The following is a 20,027-nucleotide window of genomic DNA, read 5'->3' on the forward strand; positions in this document are numbered from 1 at the left end:
GGATTTCATGTCCTACTTGAAAAATTATAAGAACACCATCATGGAAAAATCCAGTAATTAAACAAACGAGAACTTCCTGATGACGAACAGAGGAAGTAGTGAAAAAACAACCCAGACTGCAGCACAGCCAACCGCCTTAGAAAATACCTGAATGACTGGAATAATAGTCAACTGCTCCAAACTAAAGAGAGCCCTGCAATGTTACTGAGCTTCAACTCCCTGTCTATGCACCTATGCCAAATAACCAGTCTGAGAAGCCTCCATATGAACCATCAGATTTCTAGGATTTTCTGTGAAGAAAGGTAGATCTAGTAACAAATATTTGCCTCAGATAAATATACATTATTTTATAAATAGATACCTACAAATGTGGCTTTATCACATTATATTTTTGGACAATTTATGCCAAGAGGCTGCATTCAGCCGTCTGTCTATGCAAGAGAGGTCCACCTTCTCTCCAAACCGTATGAAATAAGGGAAGGGGTCGGGATACTCTTTTCTACAATGTGTGATAAAAGCATGCCCCAGAGATGGAACCTGCACCTATTTCAAGAACAGAGGTCTCCCCAACCCCCATTTTGTGGATGCACAGAATGGAGAGATGACCAAGCAGGCAGCTTCAGCTATTATCAAAATTTCGAGAGATGCGGCCATTTATCCAAGATGGGAATTGGGGATCTTATTCTCAAGATAGATATGTTCCTAGTTGAGACCTGCATCTCGCACATTTATGGCACATCCTGTGGATATGCCATAAATGTGCCAGATGGAAATACCCCTTTGCTAACACTTCTGCTTTCAGTAAGTTGTGGAGATTCCAATAGTGGGGACTGCCCAAATTTTACCATATCTATATGACTTTGTAATACTTCTTTGTTCCCTGCTGTGATCATGTGCCATACCAGCAGCGAGTAAGTAACTGTAGCATAATATCAACAAGGGCTTTCATAGCAAACAATGTTTGACATATTCTGCTGTAGACAGAACATTCCAGTAAACCATATCCTTGCATAAACTATGTAAAAGTTATACAGCAGTCATGTCATAAATATACTTCTTTTATTGAAGATTATTATACAGTATAATGTACTGTCTTGTACTGATAAGATACTTGAATTGCTCCATAAAGATAAAACTGCTCAACTTCTAACATATAAACACTATTATAATACTGTAAAATGTGGGAGATAAAAAGTCTGCTAAACCTGCCATCCAGGTGACACTTGTTCCAGTTTATTCAAACACTGAAAATATAGGTTTTTCCTAGTCAAAGAGCAGTCAAAGAGTGGTTCACATCTGCATTGGGGCCATTCCGTTCCCCTCTCTGCATGAAAAAAGTGGAGAGAAAAGCGCTACAAGCAGCCCTTTTCGAGCGGGAACCACCATTATAGTCTATGGAGTCTGCGAGTTTCCTAAGATAACCGCTTTTTTATGCAGATTAGGTTTCCGTTCAGCAGGTCCTCATGCAAACTCTTCAGGGCTCGTTCACACGTGAACAAAGGGGCGGATTTTGACAGCGGATTTCTCTTCAAAATCCGCCCCTTTACAATGGTGGTCTATGCAGACCGCCGGGCTTCTTTTTTCCACTAGCGGCGGGCTGTTGCTAGCGGAGAAAAGAAGCGATATGTCCTTTCTTCAGGCAGAAGCCGCGGCGCGCTGGACCACGGCTTCCGCCTAGCGGCAGCACCCTCCTGTGTCGGCTCATTCATTTGAGCCGACATAGGAGGGGAAAGCCGCGACCACGATGGTCGCGGCAGGCAGGTTTTGACCAGAGAAAGACGCGGCTCGCCGCGTCTCTCTCTGTGTCAAAACCCGCGCAGGCGCCTCACATCTGAACTAGCCCTTAACAGAAATCCATGCACAGATGTAAACCAGCCTAAGAAGTCAGGTGTATGTCACATTTTGTAACAAAAAAAACAGTTCTTATGTATAGATGACATGACCCAACTAACAGCTGACAGTATCCAGGCAGGCCGTCATTTCCTCTATTCATTCCATGAATTTCAATAGAGAGCCTGGGGGTAAAACTAATCAGACTTGAACTATTTTCAGAGATTTCATTCTGAATTTGGACTTATCCACAATGGAATTTTCTTTAAAGTTGCATGGCCTAATATAATTCAACAAATATCAGGATGTCCAGGTATAGACTCACACACAAGGGACCGCATGCAAAGTATCATGTTCTTGATTCTATAAGACACCATATTACCCGACATAACGGCTTATGCATCAGGTCATATTACGGACTCATGCTACAGATTTCTGAGATGTCATATGACTAATCTATATCTGTCCATACTGTATATCCACATGCCTTTGTTTTCATATCCACAGCATAGGTGATAAGTATGATCATGAGGGTCCCAGCGATAATAAGCTCAGTTCTGTATCCCACATTTAAATGAAACAGGGGTCATTCATGCACAATACTACTCTATTCATATCTTATGGGGTTGAGGAGATGCATTGTACTTGGCTATAGCACTCAGAGTTTCAGTGGAGCAGTAGGGAACATCGAAAATCATCGCTGCATTCCAATGGGAGAGTAATATTTTTAATGGCCCATTACACAATTTCTTATAACTTTTTAAACAAGTCTAAAAGGAAAAGCTTGCAAACCTTTAAGAGGCTTTACCCATGCGCAATACTTAATATGGAAAGTAGGGTGGATTTAACCATGCGCAACCTTTGTTACTCAACAATAGACATGAGATGTCTAGACACATGACAGTCCAGATAGCTGTCTGAATACAGTGGAGCTGCTAAAGTATGTATTATAGGGCAGAGTAAGGACAGGACCTCATTGAGTACTCATAAAGACAAATTACATTATTACAGCACATACTGGGCAGACCAGATCTGATCTCATCTTTAACATTATATATACAGAACTCCTAGAGAGAGTCTAAGCGAGAACTGAACTGTGAAATGATGGAATGAGCATGTGACTGTCACTAGACAGCCCAAAACTCATTGAGCGCACACTGCACTTGTTTGAGTAGCTCCAGATCCCTATGAAGAAGATGGCAGGTTATCTAATTATAATATATGATAAGGAATGTTAGATGATGGTGATCTGCTCAGTTTGCTCCTTATGACTTAAAACTGAAGTTAGACAAATATAATAAAACTAGTTCTTATGACAGTGTTATGTAGAAATAGTGAGTCATTAACTGGGAAATGCCAAATATAGCCTGGTACAAGTGACATATTACCGGAATATACAGGATGTGACAACTCAACTGAAGATAAAAGCAATATATTTAGTTGACAAACAAGCGCAGTAAAGTTGACACGAAGACGTAAACAGAACTATGAACCTGCAATATACATAGATAGGCATCTCCCTTAACGGAAGAACCAAGAAGGAAAAATATAAGAAATATTGGTACTGGCGGGCAGAGCTAATACTGACACATCCTGAGACAGAAGACGTCTTTCACATTAATACAGAAAATTGCATCATACACATTGCCTAGTCATTTACTTAAGAGCAATGCATAAGGAAACACATTACTTGCATGCGATATTTAAGGAAGTAGTGAAGTATTATCTTACCATGGGGAGAGAAGATCAACTAGAATAATACGCTTCATCTATGTGTGCACACAATATTACCGATCCATTATTACAATATAATGTATACATAAATTTGATGATTTGTTTCCCCCATTCATTATAAACGTATTCCCCCAATGTATATGATTCAACCAGTATTAACTTATTTAGTTATCCTTTCCCATCTGAATTCTTCTCTTCTGCTCCGTCATGTGACTCTCACTGACCTCAAAAATGTTCAAGATCTAAAGTGACCCCCTGTAGTACAGAGGCTCTACACAGGGAGAATAAGACTAGAGAACTTCTAACTGTATACTTATAGGGGGAATTCATCACTCCCTCTACACCAGATTTCTATTCTGGCACAGGGACGTCTGACTTATTAATAAGCCCTAACAAGTTTGCCACATAGTCTTAAATTATTTAGGTGACTATGGAGAGAAGAATTATTTTGCTGCCCCACAGCAGGTAAATATAGTGCAGTCTATAGCTACCTAAGTGATGCTGTGCTGATGCATCATGGGATTGATAGCAGAGGATTAAAAAAAAAAAAAAAAAAAAATCTAAAAGCCAAGATAGAGCCTTATGAGATGCTGGATTGTAGGGGTATAAAGATAAAGACAGCATACATGCAAGACATTTGTAGAGCGACAATCAGATGGTGAGTTTAGGGATAGAAAAATGTTTTTACTGGTGTTTCTTAAGGGCCTATTACATGCGTCATTACAGGGGAGAATGGGCAACAATCCAATCAATAATATACATTGGCACTTGTTTCCATCACCAGTTTTCTATGCAGTCAGTCCTCCATAAAGTTTTGTGGCTTGCTGCCAGTCTATTGTTGGTTATAAAGGGCAATTGTATATGCCACATAAAAGATGCTCTAACCCAACAATTCCCAGAACCTTAACATGAGCCAATTATCAGGAAGGAGAATCCTACAAACAGGAACTAACATTTGTAGGAGTGTCTGTTCCCAATCATCAAGACTGTTAATGTGGCACAGAGAACTAATGATTATGACTATGAAGTCTTCCTTCTTTCTCTTCTGTTCCTTAGCTGCTATGGACTCCTAGTAATCTTCTCTTCTCAGCATATGTGTGCCTACGTCTGTAATATATTACTGTGTATTATCCTGTATCTGTATTACTATGCTGCTGTAACATACTGAAATTTCCCTACTGTGGGACTATTAAAGGATTATTTTATCTTATAAAATGTAGCCTGTTTTACATTGACCTCAGAATTTGTACAAAACCAATCACCTCCACACACATGACAAGCTACAGCATGAAAAGCTATTTAATAAAATATGAGTTTGATGTAGCTGAGACTTCTACAACTATCCTGTAAGCAAAGAAGATACAACCATACACCGATACCTCTCTACAGAAGTGATGTGTTAAGGGGTGTAGCTAGGTATGGGGGTGGGGCATGTGTCCCAAGTGTTTGATGACAAGGGGAAGGCATGCTGATAAGCCAGACTACATTGGGCAATGAATTTAGAAAATAGAGCAACAACCCCAATTCTCACTCCTTTTAAGAAAAGTCTGGCTACATCTACCAACATCCTTTGATTCCCTGACAAAAGAGGAGTGAAAAACATCATAAACGTGAGTCACACATGAGTCATATGCTGGTTTCTTGTTCTACAATATGATAATATAATAGTTAGGTACTATGTTATAATTACAGCTCACATCTATTGTAACTATGTTAACATGCTCAGATTTGTTAATATTGAGTACACTGAATCTCAGACGCCCAAAACCAACTAAACAGGTTAATAAAAAACTGAATAGCAAAAAGAACTGAAAATAATAGCAAAAAAAAAAGTGAAACATACATAAAGCAGAGTATAACTTGACTGGCATTGTATAAGTTAAACATTTTCCATGGCATTGGGAGAACTAGTATTCATTCATTTAATTATCTTACTTGTGTAGTTCCAACATTACAGATATTAGCAATTAATGTCCCATATAGGGTTCACAATCAGTAAGTCTTTGGAGTGTGGGAGGAAACAGAAGTACCCGTTAGAAACCCAAGCAAACATGGAGAGAACAGAAAACTCTAAACTTAATCTCTCTAAGACTTCCACCATCTAATAGATATGGCCCTGATATATCCATTGCAGTCTCAGGCCTTACTATAACTACTACTAAACTCTCCCCTCTACAATATATTCTCAATGCAGCGGCCAGGCTCATCTATCAGTCTAGATGCTACAGCGATGCCTCCGGTCTGTGCCAGTCATTACATTGGCTACTTATTCATTATAGAATACAATATAAACTTATCACCCTCATCCACAAGGCTCTCCATAATGCTGCACCTCCCTAATCTCTGTCTACTGCCCAACCCAAGGTCTCCGCTCACTCAATGACCTAAGACTTGCAGCCTCAATTATCAGAACCTCCCACGCTCATATACAAGACTTCTCCTGAGTTGCACCACTTCTCTGGAATGCTCTGCCATGGACCATCAGGTCAACTCCCAATTTCTACAGCTTCAAGTGCATGTAAACCCTTCCGTTCCGTAATTAGAATCCCTAAAACAAACCCTCCTCTGTCCCCGCTCCCACATTACCCCACACTATATGATGCCGTTTCAGGCTAACTTTATATATCCAAGCACCATCTGCATGTTAAAGGACACGACTGGTGATGGCTCATACAGTTTTGTTTGTGTAATGACAGTAACATCTATTACAGAATTGTCTTACCCTTGTATAAGCAATGCTACCTCCAATGCCACCTCTGCTACCTCTTGTGTCACCCCCTCTACCTCATAGATTGTAAGCTCTTGTGAGCAGGGCCCTCAGTCTCATTGTATGAAATGACTATTTCTATGTAATGTATCTTTTTGTCTGTACTTGAACCCTACAAATTGTACAGTGCTGCGGAATATGTTGGCGCTATATAAATAAAATTTATTATTATTAATAAAACTCCATGCTGAGGATGTTAGATTTGAACCTAGGACTTCAGCACCACAAGGTAACAGTACTAACCACTGACGCTGGGTTCACACTAGTGCCCGGACCTCCTTCTGAGCTGTCAGACCGGGTCCGGCCGTGAGCGCTGGTGAGCGTTTTATGCACTCCGCCGCAAAACCGTTTTTTTTTTTTTTTAACCGGACAAAGAGTACTGCATGTCCGACTCTGTGTCCGATTTAAAAAAAAAACGGTTTTGCGGCGGAGAGCATAATGAATGGGTATGAAAGAGTCCTGCAGGTTTCCGTCTCCTGCTCTGTTTTGTGAAGGAAACGGAAACCTGTATGAACGGAGACCGGACGTAGATGTGAACGAGCCCTTAGCCACCCATCTCTGTTCCAAGGAGGCAAATGTAACCACTGTGAGGTATCCTCATGCACCCAAATATACAGCACACCTCCAAGATGCCAGTGATCCACTACCCCAGGCTGTCTGACTTCAGTTTTCTAATGTAACTATTTATATGCCAGGTCAGATATCTAGACACCATACACCCAGCTTCTATGTTTAGTCCTATAGCCTAGGATCCCCTCTCATTTGTACCCAATTTCTCATCTTTCTCAATGTTTTGGATCTCCAGACACATTGTTATAGAAGTGGATCCTCTGATGTCAGAATCTTTTAATGAATTGTCCAATATAAGGACTGGTGACATTTCACACAAGCCATCAATGCCTGGCCCCTTAGGGTTAGACTACTGAGATTACCATCACCACCGACAACTAAAAGGGGCTCAGCTTCTTCTGCTTTAAGAGTAGTAGGGCTGGAGATGACACTAGAGCTCCACTCAGATTGTAGACGATCAGTACAAATAAGTCACCATTACTTAGGATGGACACTACAACCTAAAGCAATCACATATTATGACCTACACGGATGTCACACGGACGTAAGCAGTCAGATATACTTACCCTGTACGTGTTTCCTCTTTCCTTCTGATCTCTTGCTTCTGCGTTTCAGCTGCTGGAGGAGACATGGCGCTGGCTGTCACTATACACACACTCTGCTGTACGTAGCGTACACTGCCTGTTACATATATACAGGATCACTATCACAGCTCACACCATCACAGCTCCTGCCGATTCTGCCCCGCCCCTGATAGGGCGGGCACACGTACAGACACGACCCTGATTGGCTCTTAGGACCGTGCCCATCGCACTCCCCCTGCGCCTGCGTCTCTCCCCGTGTTCTGATTGGACAAGCCGTGTTTTCAATGACGAAGTGTACATTCCTATCCGTATACGTCATCAGCACTGGATGTGGGAGAGGGCGGGGCCAGTGACTGTCTGAATTCGTGAGAGCAGTCACGCTGCCCTTCCCGCCATGTGACTCACAGTAACAAGAGCCTGGGACACTCGTGCGATGTCGGGAAATTGTTGCACATAGTCGGCCATGGTGCTGAACTCCTACTCGAAGCGAGTGTTTAGGGCCCACCACGTGACCACACTGCTGGAGCATCATATGTGCGCATGCTAAGGCGCTATTCACACATGAAGTATTGGAGTATAGTGGTGTAGTCTCACTAGCAATCAAAATGTGTCAAAGGAAACTGGGAGAACTAAAACATAACTTAATAAGGTACTATTCCGTTATCGGGCCAGCAGCAGCGCAGTTCAGCAGCAGCTTTCGGGACAGCAGTTCAGCAGCGGGAATTACAATGACATCCGAGGACTGCTGGCCCGATGCTTGTGCCCAGTAACCAGTACATCGATGACCCCCCTCCCCCATCCTTCTCCTCCTGCCAGTGCTGCCCCCCAGCTCTCCTTACATCTTCCCCGTACCCTCTCCCCGCCACACGACTAGGCCTCACCTCAGCGCTAGTACCGAGACCGAAAGGAAAGACACCGGGGCTCAATCCAGGCCCTGACAAGAAACACGCCGACTATAGGAACGGTGAGCTACAGCGAGCCGGAGGGACAAACTTTCTGCAGCGTCCGGCGGCTATCTAGTAGCATTCATTGCTCAAGATTTACGGTGAGGCCTATTACAGGGAGAGGGTACGGGGCAGATGTAAGAAGAGCTGGGGGGCAGCACTGGAAGGAAGAGGAGGATGAGGGCATCGATCGATGTACTGCCTACTACACACAAGCACGGCCTCTATCATCGGGCCAGCATCGGCTTAGTCATGTGGCGGGGAGAGGGTACGGGGTAGATGTAAGGAGAGCTGGGGGGCAGCACTGGAAGGAGGAGGAGATGGAGGGGGGGTCATTGATGTACTGGCTACTGGGCACAAGCATCGGGCCAGCAGTCCTCGGATGTCATTGTAATTCCCGCTGCTGAACTGAACTGCTGTCCCGAAAGCTGGTGCTGAAATGCGCTGCTGCTGGCCCGATAACGGAATAGTACCCTTAATAAATATGATATAAAATACTTGTGCAACATATGTGTATTTCCTATAGGGCAAGACTAACACCGGTGCTGCATCAATGTATCTCTTCAGGGGATGTAACCTGACAGTGAAAGCACCTTCTATGAAAGTATCCATAAAAACAGTACTAGTACACCCCATATATGACATACATGCAATTGGGTGATGCTGGAAGCCTGACAGCAAGATAACTAATCGTACTAGACAGGCTGAAGAAAGGGGTCTGACAGCAGATCAGGACAAACCACACGCCTAAATACGTGTTCCAGCGGAGGTATACAGTCAAATTGCCATAAAATGGATACGCCCACAGAGTGTATACATATATCACTCTATTGTTCATCTATTTGCAGCTGGATTGTGTAGCATTATGTGAGACAGCCTCATACGATGTGGCATTTACTGGGTTAAATTCCACTAAACTACCAGCTCCCTGACTACAATCACAGCCAAAGAGGTGACTGCTGTTAAAGGGGCTCTATCACTGGGAAAAGTCAGTTTTAACTACTCACATCCTTGCATAGCCTTTAGAAAGTCTATTTCACACCTACCTTTAGTATGTAGATTGCCTCAGTGGTTTCTGAATAAGTCCGTTTTTATTAATATGCTAATGAGCCTCCAGCCAGCACAGGAAGTTCCCAGCAGCACTCGTCTCTGTTATTATCTCCTATGTGTGTGAGGCAAACAGGAAGCTGAGTCATCAGCAGCAGCAGTCTCCCATAGGAAACAACAGGAGAGGAGTGCACGATGTATCATGCACCAGTCTAATTAGCATATGAATAAAAACGGACTTATTCAGAAACCACTGAGGCAATCTACATACTAAAGGTAAGTGTGGAATAGACTTTCTAAGGGCTAGGCAAACATGTATTTAGTTAAAAATGACTTTTCCTAGTGATAGAGCCCCTTTAACATAGGTATTTGCTATCTGTAGCGTCATCAGGGGATGTCATAGATCTAAATTAGGGAAGCCTGGACTTCCACCGTCCAGTGGCAACTGGCAAGCACCAGCATCTCCTCCTCGGGTGCTTGTGTCGCCTTAAGGGCGCAGCTTTCTCAGTGTTGAAATAGAACTTCCTCTGACTCCCCCGTGACATCAGAGGAACTTCTACCAATCGGATTGTGGAAGTGTTTCCAGCACACTCCCCTGACTGGATCTAGCTCATGTGCCGACGTCACGGCTTCTGGCTCAGCCATATCACATAGGAGTATCGATTTAACCCCTTATATGTAGCAGAAATATATAAACAGAGATTTGTTCCTCATCTCCGTAAGTATATAGAGCCAGCACTCATGTCTGACATGGAATTGATCTCCCTTCACGTGTGTTGCATATACCAGCGGTATAGCTAATAACCCAGTGACTATATAGTGATATGTAACTGGCTTAGATTCATATCCCCAAATGTAAAGCACCATGGAATTAATGGTGCTATATAAATAAACAATAATAATAATAATGATAATATCCACTTAACCTCCTCATCACCTTTCTATATTTATACATCAGTTCTCTATTCATATATATACTCACCGGCCACTTTATTAGGTACACCTGTCCAACTGCTCGTTAAAGAGGACCTTTCACCACTTTTTGGCACATGCAGTGTTATATACTGCCGGAAAGCTGACAGTGCGCTGAATTCAGCGCACTGTCGGCTTTCCCGATCTGTGCCCGGTGTGAAGAGCTTACGGTCCGGTACCGTAGCTCTTCTATGGTCAGAAGGGCGTTTCTGACCATTAGCCAGAGACGTCCTTCTGCCTCGCGGCGCCTATCGCGCTGTGCTGTGGAGCGGAGAGGAACGCCCCCTCCCTCTGCTCACACAGCTCGTCCATAGACTAGCATTATCAGGAGCAGGAGGGGGCGTTCCTCCCCGCTCCACAGCACAGCGCGATAGGCGCCGCGAGGCAGAAGGACGTCTCTGGCTAATGGTCAGAAACGCCCTTCTGACCATAGAGCACTACGGTACCGGCACCGTAAGCTCTTTACAGCGGGCACAGATCGGGAAAGCCGACAGTGCGCTGAATTCAGCGCACTGTCAGCTTTCCAGCAGTATATAACACTGCATGTGCCCAAAAGTGGTGAAAGGTCCTCTTTAACACTTAATTTCTAATCAACCAATCACATGGCGGCAACTCAGTGCATTTAGGCATGTAGACATGGTCAAGACAATCTCCTGCAGTTCAAACCGAGCATCAGTATGGGGAAGAAAGGTGATTTGAGTGCCTTTGAACGTGGCATGGTTGTTGGTGCCAGAAGGGTTGGTCTGAGTATTTCAGAAACTGCTGATCTACTGGGATTTTCACGCACAACCATCTCTAGGGTTTACAGAGAATGGTCCGAAAAAGAAAAAACATCCAGTGAGCAGCAGTTCTGTGGGCGGAAATGCGTTGTTGATGCCAGAGATCAGAGGAGAATGGCCAGACTGGTTCGAGCTGATAGAAAGGCAACAGTGACTCAAATAGCCACCCGTTACAACCAAGGTAGCCAGAAGAGCATCTCTGAACGCACAGTACGTCGAACTTTGAGGCAGATGGGCTACAGCAGCAGAAGACCACACCGGGTGCCACTCCTTTCAGCTAAGAACAGGAAACTGAGGCTACAATTTGCACAAGCTCATCGAAATTGGACAATTGAAGATTGGAAAAACGTTGCCTGGTCTGATGAGTCTCGATTTCTGCTGCGACATTCGGATGGTAGGGTCAGAATTTGGCGTCAACAACATGAAAGCATGGATCCATCCTGCCTTGTATCAACGGTTCAGGCTGGTGGTGGTGGTGTCATGGTGTGGGGAATATTTTCTTGGCACTCTTTGGGCCCCTTGGTACCAATTGAGCATCGTTGCAACGCCAAAGCCTACCTGAGTATTGTTGCTGACCATGTCCATCCCTTTATGACCACAATGTACCCAACATCCGATGGCTACTTTCAGCAGGATAATGCGCCATGTCATAAAGCTGGAATCATCTCAGACTGGTTTCTTGAACATGACAATGAGTTCACTGTACTCCAATGGCCTCCACAGTCACCAGATCTCAATCCAATAGAGCATCTTTGGGATGTGGTGGAACGGGAGATTCGCATCATGGATGTGCAGCCGACAAATCTGCGGCAACTGTGTGATGCCATCATGTCAATATGGACCAAAATCTCTGAGGAATGCTTCCAGCACCTTGTTGAATCTATGCCACGAAGAATTGAGGCAGTTCTGAAGGCAAAAGGGGGTCCAACCCGTTACTAGCATGGTGTACCTAATAAAGTGGCCGGTGAGTGTATACTGTCATTTCCTAACGATCTTCATACTTATCTGTCTATATTCATGGACTACATCAACATACGGTTCCTTTATACCCCCGCAAACCGATCTAACTACAAAAAATGACAAGTAGACAGATGCAGTAGCCATATATATCCTATTAATATTATAAAGGTGAAAGTTTGTGAGTTTGGATGTTTGTGGGTTTGTGTGTTTGGATGTTTGGATGTTTGTTCCTCAATCACGCAAAATCCGCTCCACCGATTTGGCTGAAATTTTCCACAAACATAGTCACTACACTAGATTGCGCAATAGGCTACTTTTCGTCACAATAGCGCACATACGTTTTTCCCAGGACCCCCACAAAACCCAAACTCACATCACTATCTGTGCAATCTCACACACTTTGGACCATAGCAAGACACAAAATTCATATTACCCTCTACAGCAGAGGTCAGCAACCCCTGGCACACATGCCAAGAGTGGCACTCCTGCCATATTTCACTAGCACACCAGCAGCACAGGACCTGCAAGAGTTAAATGAAGTGTCCCTTCAGTGCTCTGCTAGAGCTCAGGCATAAGGACACTCCCCTTTGAGAGGGGTGCAGGAAACCCAGGGGGTGGAGCTTAATCACTCAGGTCTATGCCTGCTATAGTGGTCTGCATCCTGCAAACATTCCCCGAAGAGGACAGGAAGCTGCTAGCAAAGTGAAACTGAAAAACACACAGGTACATAGGATTACTGTTCTCATTAATGTCAGGCATTTGGGGTTATTAGTTTAGTCTTAGTAACTCCATGTGCCTCACATTAATAGGAATAAACCCCATCATGTCCCTCATATTAACCCCTGTGTGCCTCATATTAATAGAAATAGACCCCAGCATGTCCCTCATATTAACCCCTGTGTGCCTCATATAAAGGTTACTAATATGTGAGACATATGGAGGTACTAATCAAAGACCTCAATAATGAAGATACTTAATTATTACCTCCAAGTCTCTCACATATCAGTAATTCTTACACAAGGGTTAATGTGAGGGACATGATGGGGTTAATTGCTATTAATAAGAGGCGCATGGAGTTACTAAACTGTCATGCACAGGGCCAGACTTTATGTTGCTTGCTGAGAGTATCCTGTGCCCAAAACTTAAATGTACTGGCGGAAAATAACAAATCATACAATGTCGTATATCCAAGTATATTCACTTGTAATACCTCTGTCCCAAAGACACTATGTACAGTTTATAACAACACCGTATAGCAGCTGAAATACAAATTACATTCAACACAAAAGTCTCATGTATTCTCAGAATTACAGCAACAACAAGATACAAAGTTACATTTCATATCCCATACCTTATACACAGTACTAAAACCTTACCCGCGCCTCTATATACCCACTTCTACAATCACCGCAGACGAAGTCGCGGGTACCAGCTAGTTGTATATATAATCGTCCATACTTATCATCAGACATACCACGATCTGATGTAGATCATGGCATGAGAGAATAAGATAAAGTTCTAAATAAAGCCCCTCCTTCGCACTGAATACAATAAAGTTGACTAATATATGATAGGAAAAAGATGTCGCTGTCCAGTTGTGCCCGTTTCACAGTACAAAAACAAACATCTTCCTTATAATATATGATACTATATGTCCTTGTGTAATCTTAACTATATGGGAAGAATATGCAAATCTGACTTCCATGAGGTAATTAGGAAGCCAGTGCCTCAAGAATGCACACCAATAGAGGGCGCTAACTGAGAATGTGCAAGTCTATCTTCCATGATGTAATTAGGAAGACAGAGCCTCAGCCAAACAAACCAATAGAGGGCACTCCCTTTAACATCATGCGGACCTTCTCAGAGGCCTTTGTTTGCAATGATGTTGGGATTATACCAGGTACAGTCTCTCAGCAAAGGACAGCTGTTTCGATGTGTTGCATCTCATCAGCTTGGCACAGAGAGGACTGACCTGGCAGAGGTGAGAGGCTTAGACAGGGTTGGATGAATATCGTCACTCCATAGGGAGAGAACCACCATTTAGGTGGTTTAAGCCACCATTACTTAGGATGGACACTACAACCTAAAGCAATCACATATTATGACCAACACAGATGTCACATGTACATAAGCAGTCAGATATACTTGCCCTGTACGTGTTTCCTCTTTCCTTCTGATCTCTTGCTTCTGCGTTTCAGCTGCTGGAGGAGACATGGCGCTGGCTGTCACTATACACACAACCCTGCTGTACGTAGCGTACACTGCCTGTTACATATATACAGGATCACTATGACAGCTCACTGTAACATCTCTGCCTGTTCAGGTCACTGCGCCACCCTCTGCTCGAATGCGGCGGTGCAGGAGGCGGGTGCCGTTTAGTTCCTTGCTTAGAGTTTTTGGTTGCACTGTGTGAACACGGCTCTAGTTCTTTAATTGAATTTGCACCATACCCGTCTTCTGCCCTGGTCTGCCACTGTCCATGATGTAGTTAAATTTGGTCTTGCCCTGTAATTGACAGCATGCCTTCCTGTCAGGTCCAGGACGGGTTCATCCTCGCCTTGGTTCACATTCACACTGGCGCCTGTTATTGCCTCGTGCTTGCTGGCTTTCTCTTGCTGTTTGATTACTTGTATTCTGATTCTTGACCTCTGGCTTTCCCTATTGACTATTCTTTTGGATTTTGATTTTGACACTGCGTTGCTCGACTGTTACTGGACCCTCGGCTAGCTGACGTCCCTTTGTTTTTATTGTCTTGTCTGCATTTTCTGTTTCACGTATATAGGAAGGGATCGTCTCCAAGTTGCCACCTATTACCTAGGATAGGATTGGCAAGAGGAAGGGACAGTGGGGGCTTCAGCTTAGGGCTCACTGTCTCTTTTTTTTTTTTTTTTAAAGTGTTTTAATTTATTTATTTCCCAGAATACACTGACAGATCTTATGCCAAGGGAACCACCCCAACAGAGCCACAGAGCACTGGTTGACATACAGGAGTCTGCAGGACAGGTGATCCTTCACATGGAAAACAGGATAAGGAAAGCAACCATGGGACAGAAGAGTCCCATAGCTTCAGACAGGGCAAAACCCAAGATGGCGTAGGAGAAAAGCTGCTGCTTAAGAGATGGGTTCCTGGCATATCCAATCATGAGGCTGCCAAATACAGTCCCAATACCAGCACCAGAACCGGCCACTCCAACAGTGGCAGCACCAGCACCAATAAACTTAGCAGCAGTATCAATATCCCAGCACTAAGCGCTGGTCTGAACTCCTCGGGCTGGAACCAGTGCCATCTGCTGCTCTGTCTTGACTAGAGGTTGGCTCAGCAGGGTGGTGGAAAGGGGTCTGCGGAGCAGGCATGCTCCGCTCCTCACCATGGATGGGTTGGACATAATCTTGACACAAGCGTACATTTTGCTGGCAAGGTGGACGGACTTAATGCAAAAAGAAGGTGCTTGGCGGGGAGAGAATGAAGGCCTCACTGTCTCTTTTGCCCCTTTTTCTAGGGTTTCCAGCAGCTACTAGGGAATTGTCATCAAAGCAATTTCCTAACACTCACACCATCACATCTCCTGCCGAGTCTGCCCCGCCCCTGATAGGGCGGGCACACGTACAGACATGACCCTGATTGGCTCTTAGGACTGTGCTCATCGCACTCCCCCCTGTGTCTGCGTCTGACAAGCACGTAGCTCTAGTCCTCCCAAGGTGGCACCTCAGTAGTGGAGTACGTAGCTACCACATCCTACCTACTAATGCCGATATCTCTGGACTGCATCAACATATCTTGATGCTTTTAAGTGCATTTTAAAGAGGAGAATCTCATCTTTAAAATGATATCAAGAACTTGATGATACAACTTACAGTTTTGGAGTGATTCACTGTTGAAAAAGCTATTTGGCATTGAGATCCAACTGCAGATCTCAATCGGAAAATTGTTGCACATAGTTGGCCTTGGCGCTGAACTCCTACAAGAAGTGAATCTTTAGGGCCCACCACGTGACCACACTGCTGGAGCATCATATGTTTGCATGTAAGGCTCTATTCACACGTACTATTTTTTTTTTTTTGTTCCCTTATAAAAGTAGAACAAGAAAATTAATGAAAGCTCTAGACAGTCGGGTTTCTGTCAGGAAACCACTAATTTACCTGACACAAGCTATATAACTCCACCATATTCCACAGCATTTTACAGATATTGTCAAGATAGTGCCGCATTATCGCCAGAACCTACCAAGCAAGCGTGAACAAAGCCCAAGGCTCTGTTCAGGGGAGCAAAAATGCTGAAAATATAAGGCTGTGTGTGGCACATCATATAAAGGAACCATCACTGTCTCCCATTTCCTTAGTTCATCTCTTACTCCTGAGTAGAAGAAAGGAACTGATGGAGAAAGCTGTCAGACAGACGCTAAGTTCTCAACTGCGCCAAGGTGTCTGTTATTCGGGTTTGCTTAGGGACCCGAAGAACGGAAACCTAATTCGCTTAAAAAGTGGTTAGCCGCGGAAACCCATGGACCCCATAGGCTATAATGGGGTCAGCCAGGTTTCTGCCCAAAAAAGCGTAATGTGGAACGGAATCCCCCAGCGGAGATCAGGTGCAGGTGTGAACCTAGCCAGAAGCACATACCATTCAGTGCATATTTACCCAAAATACGACAAAAGAATGTCCTGTTGGACGATGTTGTGCATATATATATATACTGTATATATTATATATATATATATATATATATATATATATATACAGTATATATATATATATATACATGTATATATATATATATATATATATATATATATATATTTTTTTTTTTTTATTTTATTTTTTTTTCACTGATGCCTAGGCTAGCGGAGTCTAGCTACGGCCAGGTGTATTCTTTCTGAAATACACACTTTGGGGCATATTTATTAAGCTACTTGTGCCCTTTTTTGGTGTAAATAGCGCCTTTTTGAGGTCTTTCTTCTGTGCTACGTTTCATTTCTGAAGCATTTGCGCTTTTTTTCACACTGTAATGCTACTCTTGCCATTTTTGCTTTCTGGAGAGAAAAGGAGGCAAGGCATAAATGAAGATTCTTTTCATGCTGTATTCATGACTTGCACCATTTTTAAAAAGGCACAAAAAAGGCGCAAATGCACTCCAGTCCATGGGCAGCGTAAAAGAGCCCGTCAGGTTAGGCTGTATTCACACAGAGTAACGCCAGCCGTTTTTTGTGTGCTTTTTGCACATAGCGCCGCGTTAACGCCGCGTTAACGCCGGGCAACGCACCGCTAAATGGCGCGGCGTTAACGCGGCGCTATGTGCAAAAAGCACACAAAAAACGGCTGGCATTACTCTGTGTGAAAACAGCCGCCTTAGAGTGCACTAGAAAAGTCAATTGTGCCTTTTTTATCAAAAAGGGGCAAACTGCACATGGCCAAAAAGGCACATCTAGACTAACTAAAACTAAAGTGCACAACATTTAACAAAGTGCTGACATCATAAATAAGCACCACAGTAAAACTAGTCTAAAAAAAAGATGCAGCTCCAAAAAGTATGGCCAAAAAAGGGACAGATGATAAATAACCCCCAATGACCGCATTTCAAGCATCATAGTCTCCCCTGCACTACAATCATGCATTCAATACAGAACAGTAGTCTTACAAGGATGCATGGTCTCTTAGCATCAAATATGCTAAGATAGGTTGGGGGCCTGGATCAGTGTTCAGTCCAGAAAATATGAACAACACCTGCAACATATTTCACAGACCAAATATAGTAATGTGAAACCATGCTAAGGCTGAGGCCCTATGGTGCGGAAACACAGCTTTTTTTTTGCAGATTTTGTTGCGTTTTTTTGAGCCAAAGCCAAGAATGTCTACAAAAAGAATGGGAAATATTTGGAAGTTCTTACACTTCTACTTTCTGCTCAATCCACTCCTGGCTTTGGCTGCATTTCCACCATGTGGGGCCTTAGTCTAAGGCTAAGGCCCCACGAAACGTGCCACAACAATAAAGCGCTGCGGGAAAAACCATGGCAGCAACACATCACGGTTCTTCCCGCAGCGCTTTAAACAGAAAGTTTCTGTTACAATTATATGTACACATGGCCATGAATTGCACAGTGACGTGTGAGGGCCGACAGTCCTGAGCCACAAAATATAGAACAGGTCCTATTCCTGTCATATTTTGCAGCCCTTGCTTCCATGGCTCCTATTCATTTAATGAAAGGAGCCACAAAAGCATGGGCAGTACACAGGAGATATCCACGTGTCCCCCATGTGCCGCCCATGCCTTTAATTCACAGCAGCACTTGTGTTCAACTGGCTTAAGGCTAAGGCCCCACATAGTGGGGCTGCAGTAAAAAAGCGCTGTGGGAAAAACCATGATGGCAATATATTGCAGTTTTTCCCACAGAGCTTTTCTGGAGATTAGTTTAACCCTTTCCCGACATCCGCCGTAATAGTATGGCGGATACCGGATTTTTAAAGATGGCGGCTACTCAGGCCACCAGGTGTTTGCTGTTTTATACAGCATACACCCAACGCTAATGCCCACGATTGGTGCCCACATTGATTGTGCGTATTACCTCTTCTGTTGCCTCGGTCATAGCTGACCAAGGCACCATTTTACCAGCAGTACATGGGCGCTGTCATTTTGCCGGGGATTTCCGGCACCTGGTGCAAGCTCCAGGGCCAGAGTTTCGATGTCATGACATCCGGGAGCCTTGTAAAGGCTCCAAGACCTGTCTGTGCTTTATTTCTATTGCAGTCTATCTGAGATGTAGCAGAGCTCTGTCAACTCTGCTGCATCTCAGATCGGACCACAATGAAGACTGCTGTGGACCGATCTTAGACTCCGCCTCCTCCGGCAGAACCAGCGTTGATTGGCCAAATGCTGTACACTATATGGCATTCGACCAATTAACGCTGGCCAATGCTTTCCTATGGGGAAAAGTCATCTCACACTCAACTTTGCTATTCCAGAGATGTAGCAGTGCTGTGCGGTCAACGCTGCTACATCTGAGATGTACAGAGCTCTGTCAACTCTGCTATTCCTGAGATGTACAGAGCTCTGTCAACTCTGCTACAATTGAGATCAGACCACAATGGAGACTGCTGTGGACCGATCTTAGACTCCGCCTCCTTACAGACGAGCCTCCTGAGTCGAATATTAGTTTCCCCCAAAACGAGTATATTTTCCCCATAGACTATAATGGGATTCGATATTTGTTCGAACAGTCGAGTTTTGAGGGGCTACTCGAATCGAATATCGAACTTCGAACATTTCACTGTTCGCTCATCTCTACAGGTGACATGTCATTTGGCTGCACAGTGAACGCCCTAAAAACCAAGCTCGTAAGAAAGTCACACAAATGCACTTTCTCTTCAAATCCACCCCATTCTGAATATTTTTCCAGCTTCCCAGAATAATTAATGGTAGCATCATGAAGAAAAAGTTGTCCTACAAACTTTAAGTTCTCATATAGCTCTGGAGCAGAGAAATAAAAAAAGTTATTGGGTTTGGAGGCAGAGGGGAGTCAAAAATGAAAAATGAAAGTCCAAAAATGCCTGCGGTAGGAAGGTGTTAAGGCGATACTGAACATACTACTATTGGAGTTAACTGTCCATCCTACCTCCCAGACCATATTTATTGTCACCACCAATCAAGGGACCAACAGGAGTTTTTTTAGCTTGCTGTTTTTTTTTTTTTTGTTTAAAAAGCTAGTTTTCACTGTTGAGAAGTTGTTACATCAAAACAAAGTTTTATGCTAATACTCCACGTAGCGAGCCACAGCCAAAAGGCGCTGTGGGAAAAAAAATGCATCAGAAACGCAAGCATTTACAAAAATGCATGCTTTTTTGAATTTG

The 20,027-nt window shown here is 43.7% G+C and overlaps 1 protein-coding gene and 1 pseudogene across 2 annotated transcripts in view; both read right to left on the reverse strand.

Moving 5' to 3' along the window:
* The window catches only part of LOC142208640 (purine nucleoside phosphorylase-like), a 42,879-nt gene that overhangs the window by 8,406 nt on the left and 14,446 nt on the right, over positions 1–20,027 (reverse strand). The window contains exon 1 of one of the 2 annotated variants that reach the window (XM_075277272.1): positions 7,468–7,647. The exons of the other annotated variant lie outside the window; for it this stretch is intronic. Coding sequence (XP_075133373.1) covers positions 7,468–7,532 — 65 coding nt within the window. The 5' untranslated portion in view covers positions 7,533–7,647. Of the gene's footprint in view, positions 1–7,467; positions 7,648–20,027 lie in introns of those variants that run through there. 2 annotated transcript variants of the gene reach the window in all.
* Positions 15,073–15,652, reverse strand: LOC142194132 (ATP synthase F(0) complex subunit C2, mitochondrial pseudogene; annotated as a pseudogene).

Source organism: Leptodactylus fuscus, chromosome 1 (assembly GCF_031893055.1).
Source record: "Leptodactylus fuscus isolate aLepFus1 chromosome 1, aLepFus1.hap2, whole genome shotgun sequence".
Lineage (NCBI taxonomy): Eukaryota > Metazoa > Chordata > Amphibia > Anura > Leptodactylidae > Leptodactylus > Leptodactylus fuscus.